This window comes from Parasteatoda tepidariorum, chromosome 3 (assembly GCF_043381705.1).
Source record: "Parasteatoda tepidariorum isolate YZ-2023 chromosome 3, CAS_Ptep_4.0, whole genome shotgun sequence".
NCBI lineage: Eukaryota > Metazoa > Arthropoda > Arachnida > Araneae > Theridiidae > Parasteatoda > Parasteatoda tepidariorum.
In genome coordinates, this window is record NC_092206.1 from 10,260,349 (window position 1) to 10,274,769 (window position 14,421).

At 30.0% G+C, this 14,421-nt stretch overlaps 1 protein-coding gene across 1 annotated transcript in view; it reads right to left on the minus strand.

Annotated features, from left to right (window-relative positions):
• The window catches only part of LOC107453523 (choline/ethanolamine transporter flvcr2a), a 33,293-nt gene that overhangs the window by 9,549 nt on the left and 9,323 nt on the right, over window positions 1-14,421 (minus strand). Inside the window, exons 4-7 of the mRNA XM_043045687.2 lie at window positions 13,582-13,726; window positions 7,678-7,806; window positions 5,107-5,174; window positions 1,281-1,384 (exon numbers count right to left, since the gene is read on the minus strand). Coding sequence (XP_042901621.1) covers window positions 1,281-1,384; window positions 5,107-5,174; window positions 7,678-7,806; window positions 13,582-13,726 — 446 coding nt within the window. The remainder of the gene's footprint in view (window positions 1-1,280; window positions 1,385-5,106; window positions 5,175-7,677; window positions 7,807-13,581; window positions 13,727-14,421) is intronic.

A 14,421-nucleotide genomic window follows, 5' to 3' on the forward strand; every position in this document is an offset into this window, starting at 1 on the left:
ATTAACCAGCATAAATCATATGTGGAAAGTCCTTCAAGAGCAGTGGCGAAAAATAGACAAGATAACATTAAAAAAGCTGATTGATCGGATGCCTCGAGTGTGTGCTGCAGTTATAAAAGCGCGGGGAGGATATTTTGAAGAAAGCAAAATATGATGTAAAATATTTTTTCATTATTACATTTTTGTTTTCAAATTTTTTCTGAGAAAAATACGAAAAAATAAATTTCAAAATATTAAATTGTAAACGTTGATTCTTATTTCATTATTATATTTTCCAAAAAAAAAAGTTAAAATTGTTATAATAAATTATGAAATAATATTATCGAGAAATATTAAATTTTAATTTATTTTAATTGAAAAATTTTTATATCATATTATAATTACACTAAAATTCATTATAATTGCTGAAAAATCATTAAATTCTGAAAAAAAACCTTTTTTTTTATTTGACAATGACTTCATCAAAAAACATGTTTTTTTGGAATATTTTTTTTAAATGAAGTCCAAAGTTTTCAATGGTATAATAAAAATTAACAATATCTAACCCCTTTGTGCCCGTACATCGCGTCAAACTTCACAAAAAATTAATACAATTTTCTATGACTGTTTAGAGTGTAATTGTACATAGTTGCAAAATATATTAATTAAAAACAATTAAAGTACATAAAAGTAGAGATTTTAAGCTTCAAAATGAGCTAAAGCAGAAGCATTTTTGATCGTTTTTAAAGAAGTTATGACACTTTGAAGTTTCTAGGTGTACTGATACTTTTGAGCGGTACTGTAATTTTAACCCTTTTAGGATGAAAGGCTTGAAACTGAAATTTTTTTGCTTCATTTTAAAAAAGGTTTTTAGTGCAAACATTTTCATGACAATGCAAAGAAAATTCTGATACAAGGTTGACGTAAGGTTATATGCTTTCTGGATATTTATATAATTTGATAACTAATTAAAACAATCGTGGATGATTACCTAAATCCTATGGTCTTTTCTTAATTTTCAGCGGAATATAATACTCAGCAGCTGAGGGTTAAAGTTATACACAATGTTCTAATTGATTTCTCATTATGTAGTTAAATTTATAAGCATATATTCTCAAAATGTCACATTTCCTAATTTCATTAAAACATAATTACGTGCGACGGAGGCATTAAAGAATAAATTCTACAAGTGCGTAATCAAGTTGAATGAGTACGCTTGGAATAGAAGAGTTTTCTAGAATAAGCTCTACAATCATATTTAATCCAGACATTACTTGAAAAACATGCTTATTTGTGCTCACTTGTATCTGTGCGTTCTGTCGAGAAAAGCACCAAAAATAACAGATCCAACCATTCCTGCTATTACCATAATTGCTCCTAACCATCCAACATACGCTTCATCATCCTAAAAGAATGAAAAAGCATATTGTTAAATAACTTGCCAAGAAATATTCATAATTTCAGTACTTCAGCACTAAAAAAGGAAGGCATACCGCGGGAGAAACTTTTCATCGCAAATTCTCTTACAACGCTGGCGTAAGAAAGTAAGAGAATTTGCAGATTGAGTCGATTATCTCTAGAACTACTGGCCCGATTTGAATGAAATTTGAAATGTCCATACATTGATACAATACAAAACAAATAACCATTCAACAATTGTAATACACACGCATGATCGTGCATAACACTCGTTGAAGTCGGAAGGTATGAAATTGCTGTAGGACAATTCAGGCCATTTGCCATAGGAAATGATAAACTGCCTTATTTCAAGCATAAAATCAACCTACAAGGTCTGCATATCTGTAAGAGGGGGATCATACCCTCTTATTTACCCTTTTTTTATTCTGCAACCGCTGTTTCATACCCTCCGACTCCAACGAATGTTACGCATGATCATGCGTGTGTATTACAATTGTTGAATGGTTATTTGTTTTGTATTGTATCAATGTATGTAAATTTCATTAAAAATCAGTCCAGTTGCTCTAGAGATAATAATCTGCAAAACTTTTTAATTTCTTACGCCAGTGTTAATTTAAAATTTAAAGTATAGAAAAAGCGAGTTTAGACAAATCTAGAGCAAGCCACGAAGTTTAGAATTCTGTAAAGATATTTTTTTTAAATATCAAAATGCATACAAATTATTGGGAGAGAACTCCTCCATTGCGCAATCGTAAGTTATCTTCTCATAGTTTATTTTCATTAAGATAGTTCGAAAATTTCTTTACTGTGTTTGAAATATCGTGGCTAACTCTAGGTATTGCGCAAACCCACTTTTTCTATACTTCAAATTTTAAATTAATTTTGGAGGTGAGAGAGAATTTGCCTTGGAAAGTTTCTCCCGCTGTATGGCGTCCTCCTAAGGAGAAATACTACAGTAAAACTGTGCAAAGATGATGTTTAGTATCTTAGCGTAATTCGTTCGAATGTACACTCAGGAAGAATCATATTTTTAATATCGTTTAAAATTAGACCTTATTTTAACATTTGATAAAAAAAAATGTTTATTACTTTTACATACAATTTGATTTACATAATTAATCATGATTTGATTTACATAATTAATCATAATTTGATTTACATAATTGATCATAATTTGATTTACATAATTAATCATAATTTGATTTACATAATTAATCATAATTTGAATATTTCAGTTCTTCAAGAGAAACATTATTGTAAATTTTTTCCCATTGGCAAAATGGGTCTTGTTTTGGGTTTGATGGCGTGCGAACTTTATTTGGACGTCATCACACTTTTCAACTGTGTTCAAGAGTAATCGAAAACAGGGCGCACGCGTCGTCATCGCATGCGTTGCTACGGCGACCGCTGCTGTTTGAAATTTTTTTTAGAATTCTTCTTTTTTCCTTTTTTTTTCACCAGCAGCCATTCTTAATGTATTTACATAATAATAATTTAAAGTATTTTTATATTCCTTTTAATATTAACCAATAATTACTGTGTTGACGGTGATTTCAATATAAATATGAATACTGAAGAAAGAAAAGTATTTTGTGACGTCTTGAAACGCGTACATAGGCAGGATATGAAAACCAATCCGATGACTAACATCAATTGAGACAGTTTTTGCAATCCATGATTTAAAATGTTGTGGCGTTAATCGCTATCAAACCACAAAAAAAACATTTGACCAATGGGTAGCCAGTGATCGTAATAAAACGATAAAAAAAAAATTTATTTTTTTGCAGACAAATTTAAATTAAAACAATGTCATCCGCATTTTTTTTTCCTTTTTTAAAAAAAATATCTTTTTATTTCTATTGCAAAATTCTTCAGCTTTCGCATCTAAGAAAACTTGTTCAGTAAATAATTCGGAAATCATTTAAATGGTAAAAAATTCACTGTTCTTGAAATTAAAACTTGTATTCTGCAGTACAATTGAAAGCGACAAAAATAATATAAATTGAGATTTTTATATATATGGCATCTTTACATGGTAAGTTACATTTTACAAAAAAATCAAAGAGAAATTTTGTTTTGTCACTTTTTTGAAAGTCTATTTTAGCATTAGCAATCGAAGGAGAAAAGATGCGAAGCCAATTTTCTCGGAATCAATCGTGAAGCACTTACGTTGTTTTTCAATTATACGTCATATGCACGTGATCCACGATTTCTTTTACAAAAAAAATACTTTTTTTAGAAAAAACAACTTAATATTTTCCATTGTGTTTTCTTCAACAAACTCACTATTCGATCATTAAACAGCATATAGTCAAACAGCAGTAGTGGGTGGTTCTTGCCAGATTATTCACATTGAAATTCATAATACATTGCTTAAGATTATAAATTCTCGGTAGAAATTTAAAGCAGTCAATATTTGACTTAAGTTATGCTGCTTTAAACAGGTGGATTCTAAATTGACACAAAAGTTCGTTTAAAGAAATATTAGTATAAGTTTCAGAAAAAATAGTTCTTGTATAATTTTTGTTTCTTGTAGGTCAAGAAAAAAATTATATTAACTTCTTTAAAATATAGAATTGAAATAAATAAATTTAATTTTTTTATTTAGATTGATTTATTTAAATTTAATTATTCAAGAAATTTATTTAAATTGTTATAATTATTGTTTACATACTTAGAAATGAAATTAATAAATGTAATTTTTTTATATAATATTTCTTGTTTTCCTTGAATAAAAATATGTGTCTCTTGCTTTTTATTTCGTGTTTTGTTTATTAACTACATTCTTCTTTAACAGTTGGTAATTTTTATATTCATAATAATAACCTGATAACTTAAATGCTGAAGAATACATTAAAGTTTTATTTCGAAACATTTTTGTTTCTGCCTTTCTGCCCATCAACCGCTGTAATTGCTCCTCATTGTTCACTGTTCTCCCCCACAAAATTAATAAAAAAGATAATTTTATTTAAATATATATATTATAACTTTATGAAGGCAAATTTGGTTAATATGTTTATCGTAACGAAATAAGCGAATACCTAGATTAAAAAAATAATCAAATGTATGAAGAAAAAAATAAAATGAAAATAATAAAAATAATAAAATATATGAAAAATAATAAAATGCTGGTCAGATTTCAACTCTGTAGTTACGTTTCTTTGGATAGCAGAGCGGCCCGCATGATGTTTTTTACTAGACTATAAATAGTTTATTAATTTTAGAACTTATAATAAAACGTTAATTTTTTAAAATTTTAATCGTATTATTCTTTTTTCTACAAACTATCGTAATTTCAAGTTTCTAAGTCCTATAAATTTTGAGCAACAAACTAAACTGTAACGTGAAGCAAAAAATGTATGAAAAAAACCATCGAAAAAAGCATTTACTTGTAATAAATTTCGGGTAAATTGGACACGATCGGAAGTAGTCCATAATAAAAATGAACTTTTCATTACTTCAAAATAAGATTAAGCCGTGACATTCCTGTGACCTGCAGAGTGGCCTACACATTATTTTTGACTACAACTTTAAAAATTCACAATTCTGGAAGAAATTATCAAGTGTTAAACGTGTTTCCTCCATCGAATTTGCGGTATATTTTTTGCTGTATACCTCGCAATATGAAACTTTTAGTTTTTGCGCGCAACACAAAATGTAACACATATACTATATTTTAATATAGAGAGACGATAAATACTAACTTACTGGAAAATGTATCAGCACCATTTCATTCAGCAATGTAGACATCGCAAAATAGGTACCAACAATCAATCCTAATAAATAAGGAAAAAATACTTAAATTTTTTTTAATAAAAGTAAAATAACCGCATTTTTGAGCAATATTTTTTATTATTTTTGTAAACTTGTCTGTTGCTTACTGTACTTTTAATGCTGTTATTAAAATGTTTTAATTATAATAATTAATTTAATTACAATTTATTAATTTTAATTATAGTAATCAATTTTAATTATAATAATTAATTTTAATTACAATAATTAATTATTATTATAATTAATTTTAATTATAATGATTATTTTAATTTTTATTTTAATCTTTATTTTATATTTAATTTTTAATCTGCATAATTAAACTTCTTATTTTTGACGAATTATTTTACTTTTTAAACATATATAACTTACTCTATGTATGACATTTAACAAAAAGTCCTTTATGTATATTTATCCAATATTATATTTATGCTATATTTATATAGATTATTTATCCAATATATTTATCCAGTTGGAAAATATTATATTTATCCAGTATTCCAGAAATTATTGTCATTGAGTGCCACACCATAAATCACATTCTCCTTTATCTTTTTTTTCTCATTTGTTTACTAAGTGTACTATTGATTAACTGATCGGATCTTTCGTCAATAAACTGTTACAGAGTCACGATGACTCAGGGGATAGAGCGTTTTCCTTCCAATGAGTTGAACCGGGTTCGAATCCCAGCGATGGCTTGTCGATACGAATTCCGCATCCTCAGTGGTTGACGGATCATAGGTTCGAGTCCCTTGCCGCCAAGCTAACCGTGGGAGGTTTTTGCGGTTTCCCTCACCATGTAGCGCAAATGCGGGTTAGTTCCATCAAAAAGTCCTCCACTACGGCAGAGTTGTCCGAATTCTTGATTCAGGAGCTCCCTTGTCTTCTGGATTAGGTTCAAAATTACAAGTCTGAGGTGTTGAATATTAGTAGTCGTAAACCCAAATTTGGGTCGGCTGTTCAATGACTGTTATAAAATAAAATAAAATAGAATAAAATAAACTGATATAGAAATTGCTCATTATCTTATTTACTCAAGCATTTTAAACGATTCTCGAATTCCTTGATTCACATCTTATCTTTGATCATTTTTCTCTTTATTCCACTGCTATATCAATCATATTATCGTTTTCATTCAATAAATACATACAATTTTTAAATGCCTATTGACTAACTCAACAAAGTTTGTAAAAAAAATCTTAAGGAAATAACCACTTAAATGAAATACAAATCGAGAAAAATTATCATGGAAATAGAATATTATTTTGTTTGAAAGAATCCTCCTCCTTTGACTAAGATGCCAATTTCTATTTCAAAATCTAACAAAAGACTAAACATGTTTTAAATTTTTTCGAGAAAAAGTAAATAATGCAGTTAAAAAATTCCAGTTTAACAATATTTCAACAAGAGATTTTCTGTTTATTTATTTAAACCTGACAAATGAATTAAATGACTTTCTGCAAAATAATTTAAAGTTTCACTTTGAAGACTTTTGGTTATTAATGATCGATAATAAAAGTTCTCGATAAGAAAAGAAAGAAGTTACAAATTTTGTGAAAATCCACTGAAAATTTGATTTTAATGGCTCTCATTAATTAAATAACCCGATTATAAAAATATCACTCTAAAAATTTTTATTATTTAATTAACTTTCCTTCAAAATTTGACTATATCCAATTAAAGATACCATTTATAAAAGTTTTCCTTAAGAAATATAAATTATTTTCTAGTCATTATTTCAAATAGTGATTTTGATTGCACTCCTAGTTAAGGATCCCTGTTATAAAAATTGAAAATGTCAATGATTCGATTATAAAAAATCTCGTTGTGTCAATTATTTTCTAATTTTTCTTTCAAGGTGTGACTTTGATTGATCTCGCTAATTAAAGATCACAATTATACAAATTCTTGTTAATAAAGTTAACGATTTACTGCCATTTAAAACCTGATNATGCAATAGTGTTAAACAAATGTGAAATATGCAAATTTGTTTTACACGTCATGTGACTTTGCAGTTATAAAAGTGAGGCGCCTTGTCTGAGCTGTCAGTGTTCTGAGTCGACAATGTCTGTTACCATGCAAGACCGTGCTTTACTCGTGAAATGTTACTATGAATGCGACAGCAATGAACGGAGTGCTTTACAAAAGTTCCGTACTGTAAGAGGAAAACGCCGACGTCCAATGACACAGCAAGATTTACGGTAAAAGCCGTGTAAAACAAATTTACATATTTCACATTTGTTTAACACTATTGCATACAGCTCTCCGCTGCTGGTGAATTTTTGAACAACTTTTTTTTTTTTTTTTGTTGCGGGAGCTAAAATCCCATGACCTCTTATAGACATTTACCAAGTTTGATGACATTTGGTCGGGTAGTTTTATTTTTATAGCCATTTCAAAGTGGAACTTTAATTATAAAGACCCTGTACATAGAACTTCATAGCTTTGACATTTACAAAAACATATATGCAAGACCATTTAAACAAAATAGAATATTTTATATATTACCATATGCACAAAGAAGAAATACAAAGTTAAAGTTCGTAATGAGTGCTTTCAAAGCTTGCAAATAGCCGTCTGGTGGTTCTTTCCCAGCTTGAGCTATACTTGGGAATTTTTTTGGAGCAGCTTCGAAAACTAAAATAAATGAAATTTTGAAAAGTGTTAAAAAGCAATCTATATGAACTACAGGGTGTACTGAAATTCAGGCGAATAATTAAAAAGGGTTAATTTCGTTGAAATGGTTAATTTCGTGAAAAACGTCTACCGTCTCTGAATCTGGAAATCAGTTGAGGTTTGTCCGAACCTAAATCTAGTTAATTTGACCTTTATTTCAATGGGATTTAATATGGTAAAGTGTGACTTTTTCCAGTGGTGTCATTTTAAACTACAAGTTTATACGACATCTGCGGATATACCTGTAAACCTTAGGACTGTCATCGCTTCAACTGACATCAATCTTCGGAAATTACTTTTTGCTTGCCATCGAGGCTATGCAATGTTTTTTAAATGCAACCTTTATTTGGCTATGCGTTACTATGCAATACTATTACAGTTTTTAAAAAAAATTCTATCTTTTAGGGCACCTGTAAACGTTCTACGGAGCTCTAGGAATATTTCGGAAAAACTTTTGGATACGAATATTTTAAACACAGCTCATTTAGTATTTTGCAATTCCTTAAAGTTTAATCGTGTTGCAATTTGAAATATTTAAAAAACAAAACTTCTAAAAATTGTTATTAAACATTTGAAAATCTTCCGAAAAGGCATTGTAATTGTTGCGAACGTGCATCATATAAAAAATATACAGATACCTGATAATCCTCAGTCGTTTCAAAAATAATTAATAAGGAAAAATTAGCCAGGTTTCTATCGCTTTAAAGTAGACGTGTATGAAGATAACAGAACTGATTTGAAAAAGAAAAATTAATAATTTTTCACTTCAAAAAAAAACAACAGTAAGTTAAAATAAAAGTATAAAAAATATAGAGAAGGTTACTGCCAAGCACCGACTACATAATGAATGTGCTGTTTTCCAGGCTGAACTTTTGTGTATAAACCTGGTTGTTAAGTGGATACAAAATTCTTTTAGTGAAAACTAAATTTTTAAATATCTCATTTGTACAGATTCTCTTTCTTCACTTTTTCTTTTGCGTGACACTACTTCTACTGAGAAGCTTGTGGTGGAAATTCACTCGATTTTGAACGCTCTTGAAAACGTAACTATTCATTTTTCTTACGTTCGTGGCCATAGCGGTATTTTGGGCAATGAAAGAGCAGACCAATTGACTAGGGAAGCTACGTGTGGTGAAATAGACTTAAGGGTGTCTGTTCCAGCTTCTCACTGGAAGCGCATCGCTGGAGATAAAATCATTGCGGACTGGAATGCTGAATTTCTTGCTTCGCCTCGGTCGCTCTGGACGAAAAGGTTCTTTCCATCCATTTTTCACCGTTTGCAATGTAAATTCTTTGCAACTGATTTTAAATTGACCCAAATTTTAACAAACCATGGAAATTTTAAGAGATATTTATTTCGTTTCCATCTGCAGACCAGTGGAATTTGTGCTTGCGGTGATGCTGAACATATTCTTCTTCATTGTAGTCTGTATGCGAGTGCCCGAATGAATTTAAAGACCGATTTGAGACGTCTTTCTATTTGTTGGCCACCTGTCTTATCAGAACTGGTCAAAAGTATTGAAAGTCTTGCGGCCTTGCGGAAATTTGATTTTAATGTAAATTTGCAAATTTTTCTTCTTTTGTTTTCTACTTACAACTGTAAGCCTCATGCTATACTTTGTGGTGCATGAGGAGTTTTAAGTCGTTTAAATAAAAATAAAAAATAAATATAAAAAATAAATATAAAAAAGTGGTTTCAGATAGCTGTAATTCAGTTCAGGTTTCACTTTTAAGTGGTATGTAGTAGCGTAAGGAAGTCATGGCGTTAACTAGGAAGTCGTCATTCATATGAATGAAACTCGACTACCCATGATCTAAATGAACTGATGGGCTATTAAAAGAATTTCGGTGTTATCTAAATGATATTTCAGTTTTAAGTTTCAACAATGTTCTTTGGAAAGTATACATTCTTAAAATGAAATGAAAATTAAATTAACTTGAAAATGGTGTGCAATTTTTCTTAAATATATTTTAAAACAGAAGTGATATACTACTCTGTAAAAGTTGTTGGCGCTTCGGTAGCGCAGTTGGTTAAGGCGTAGCACACACTACTGGTTGGAGAGCTCGAGGTAGTGAGTTCGAATCTGGTGGTAGTAAATCAGCCGGTGTGTGGACGCAGAATGTGTTCGTTAAATGTGTCGTGACTGAAAGTCCACTTGTTGGTGGTGATGTGAAGAGAGGTATGTGCTGCATGTGGTGATGTCTAGAGAGGTATGTACTGATTGTGGTGATGTCTAGAGAGGTATGTGCTGGTGGTGGTGATGTCTAGAGAGGTATGTGCTGGTTGTGGTGATGGGAAGAGAGGTATGCGCTGGTTGTGATGTAGAAGTTTGTAGAGAGTAACGTGCTGGTTTTAGTTTGGAAATTCAGGGAGCTGAGAGCCACGTTAAACGTAACTATTCATTTTTCTTACGTTTGTGGCCATAGCGGTATTTTGGGCAATGAAAGAGCAGACCAATTGGCTAGGGAAGCTACGTGTGGTGAAATAGACTTAAGGGTGTCTGTTCCAGCTTCTCACTGGAAGCGCATCGCTAGAGATAAAATCATTGCGGACGTCGCCATTAAACGTCGTCAAAGTGAGCTGACAGCCACGTGTATCAATCACAATTGGTAAATTTGTTTTTTACACGTAATTATATCAGTCGGGATCATTTTTATAAAGGCTAAATGTTATTCATCGATCCATCATGACGTCAACAGAAGTGACTTTTCCGTACCAAGAAAATTACACTGACAAAAATTAAATTCATTTGCGAAAAATCACATTCCTTCGATAACAATTTTGAAGTCAATGGAGATAATTTCTTAGAACGACCAACCTCCATCACCATTTTAATGATGAACGGAGAGTGGTCACTCCGGATAGGTTTCACTGTGACAGTATTAAAATGACAGTCCGAAATACAAGATCAAAAAAAATTTTACTTTTTTTTCTCTATATTCTGCATATATTATCGACCTTGATTTCAGATGTAAAGGAGGAATTTTTGAACCTCTAGTTTTAAACGGCTCACTGTACCTTCAAATTTTCAAATGTACGGCGTATCTCTTATTGTACATTTATTTAATCACACTGTACGGCGTAAATGTTCCTCCTTTTATTTGTGTACCTTTTAATGACATTTGAGTCATACTTCACTGTTAAAAAGAGTTTCTCAAGATGGAACAAATATGTGTCTAAGTAGTTTCGAAGCTAATATAGTAAAATTTGAAAACCCATTGAGTAAAAATAACATGTTCAAAATTGAAGCGGCATATACTCATTTTTGAGCAAAATGCTTAGTTTCAAAAATGATACATTATCATCAAATGAGAAAAAATTCAAACTTTATTAACCATAAAATATTTGAAAAAGAAATCTAGTTAGATATAAGTTTACTGAACTCACCCTCATTCCAAATTTATTTCCAGAATAATGCTTTATATCGGTAAACAACACATACCTACAATCGGTAATCAATCCTACCTATTGCCGCAATGTTTATTTACCAGTAAAAACAAATTATTAGAGCTGTTTCAATTTAAAGCATGTCATTATACTCATTAATAAGTATATGGGGTTATCATCCTAAGAAAAACTTAAGGTGTTTTTGACGCTGTTTTGAGGTAGTTTTGAAGTGTTAAGTTTAACTTGAGGTTTATTTGAAGTTGACTTCCAAAATAACCTTAAAAAATTAACCTCCCGAGGAGTATAATCAAGGTACACGAAGTTCTTTTATTCGCACTTAATGTCATTAAAAATTAAGCTTAAGAAAACCAGCTTAGGAAGGTTGGTTTTGATGTGTAAATGTTATTTGTTCTACACTTCAAATAAGTATCTTTGAGGCAGGGCTAAAGAGAATAGAAGGGCTGGTTCACTCCTTTGAAGAAACTCTCGCCGCGCCATTCCTCCGATTTTCTCTAGTGACGTCACTTTGGCGCAAAGCTCGCACTTTTACTTCAAGAACAGAGCGTTCGGCCTTACTAGCTTTAACTAATATTGGAGCATTTCTTTTTGTGATATATTCTAAGACATTTGATATTTTCTATAATGACTTTCTTCAGTTTTTGCCGTGAATTTACAAAATTTTAAAACTATTAACGAAATGCCAGTTTGCGCGATTGCAACTTGCAAAAATTCTGATAGAAAAACAAAAGGAAAAAATATAATTTTCCGCGTGTTCCCTAAAGTAAATGAACAACTATGTAAAGAATGGATTCCGAAATGACACAGTTAATATAAAACAGCAATACGTTTTTTCTATCGTTAAGAACTTTTATAAAAATTCGTTATCTAAATAGAAACCGCCTCGTTACTTCAAAAAGAAAGGCATGTGAAAAAAATTAAAAAATGGATAAAGTCAAAGAAAATTAAAACGTAAGTAAAAAGTATAAATAAAATATATAGTGTACAGTTGAAATTCTCCTAATTTCATAACTTATTTTTTTAATGTAGTTATTCTAAATATTTATGATTCTTTTAAAAATTATATTCTCTTAAATTTAAATATCTATAAATTATATAATCTTAAATTTAACTATGTATAAATAATTGTAAAATTTCTAATGTCATTATGAACCTAAATTATTATTTTGTTTCAGTAATTAGCGTTTAAGGTTGATGTTTCCTAATGATTAAATATGAACAAATTGCTATTAACGGCATATTTTAAAATAGGGGATTCTAAATTTAACTCAGTTTATTGTTATAAAAGAATATGTAGATAAAAAAGTGTCGATATATGCTTTCATTTTTCTTAATAATTAAATTTAAAACTGAACTTTTTAAAATGAATTATTTATAGTGTCATTTTCGCCAACTAATAAAATATTTTTATAAGTTTAAAATGGTATTTTTTTAATATAATGGCCAAGAAAGTTTTTGTAAACTATGTTTATGAATGGAAATAATGTTTGAATTACGTAAAGTTTGAAAGCTAATAACTAGAAAAAGTCTAACTTATTTTTACAAAGAGAAAGATGCAAAGTTATCATAATATCTTTGCGTGCGATTTTCCGAGATCTGTGGACACAGTGACATCATGAGGAGGGAAATCGCTGCTTCAGCTCTAAGAGCGGAGTGAACTAGTCCTTCTATTCTCTTCAGCCCTGTCTTTGAGGTATGAATAATTTCATTCGATTTCAACTGAAAGTATTGCTGAGATATGTATGAGGGTGATTTTATGAGGTGTAAATGAGGTTGAAGTTGATGTATATTGATGAGTTGATTATTTTGGTGCATAACGTAACCTCATTTTCTACCTCAGGTGTATTTTTTACTCCTGTCAATCTTAAAAACACCTAATATGTTTGAAAAGGCAAATTCTACTAGATTTGCTTAGGAGCTCTTTTAAAAAATGTTTGATAAACTCTTTTTTTTTCTTTACATTGTGAGCTTTCATTTTTCTGGTATATTTAAACAATAATTTGTTGTCCCATAATCAGCCTAGGGAATTGGCTAGAGATGGACAAAATTCACGTAACAATTAAAAGAACGTATTACAGAATCATTACAAATTAAAAAATATCGTATCACTTGTTGAAATTCGTTGTTTTATATGACGAAAGAAAATATAATAATGATAACATACAAATAAAAATATTAATGCGCTAATAATTTAGTTTTTTTTTCAAATGAAAATAAATATGCCTATAGTATTTACATGAGATTTCACGAAATAGTGATTTCAATCTTAATGTGCTTGTAATAAAGTTCCAATCGTTTCAATTTAGCTAAGTATTTACTAAGCTACTTACCGAAAATAGAAAGGAGCAATATAATCCCATTTATAGCTGCCATCGGGTAAACCTCAAGGGCCATTTCATAGGCTATATCAACCACGTCTGTACAGTTGTTAGACATTACTAATGGAGGGACGATAAAACCTAAAGCAATGCCGAACTAAAAAAATGATAAAAACCAATAATAAGTATAATATTTTATGGTTCTTAAATGAATCAATGACTGCGCTAAGTTTAACAAATCTAAAAATATGGAAATAGACTCTAAGTATAAAAAATTTACTTTGTAATATCAGTTATGCATATGAGCGCACAAATTATGGTAGAAAGAATTCAATCCAATTACCTTGAAGATTGTGGTGTTACATATTAATTTTATTACCGGACGCACTTACAGAAAAAGAGGCCCAGCCAATAAAGATTATGGTGCAGCATATTATAATAAGTAAGGCCCGGATTTTGATGACATTTGCATTTTTTTTGCATTTTCTGCATTTTTGGACATTTTTTGTCCTTTAAAACATTTTTTGAGATTTATAGGGCATTTTCTTCAAATTTTGGGGCGTATTTTGCATTTTAAAGCATTTTTTAAATTTTTTGTTAATTTTTTCTAATTTTATTATTTTTTATAATTTTTTATTATTACACTGGCTTCCAAACAATGAAGAAAATCTCTAGGATATTAACAGGTGAAGCAACATCTTTTCAAATTGAAGAAGAATTGTCAGTAAGTGTGACCGTCCTTTTCAAGTACGCACCAATAACATCAGTAGACGTTGAAAGAAGCTTCTCCTGGTATAAAAATTTGCTTTCAGACAAGAGACGCTCGTTTACATTTCAAAATATTAAAAAAAA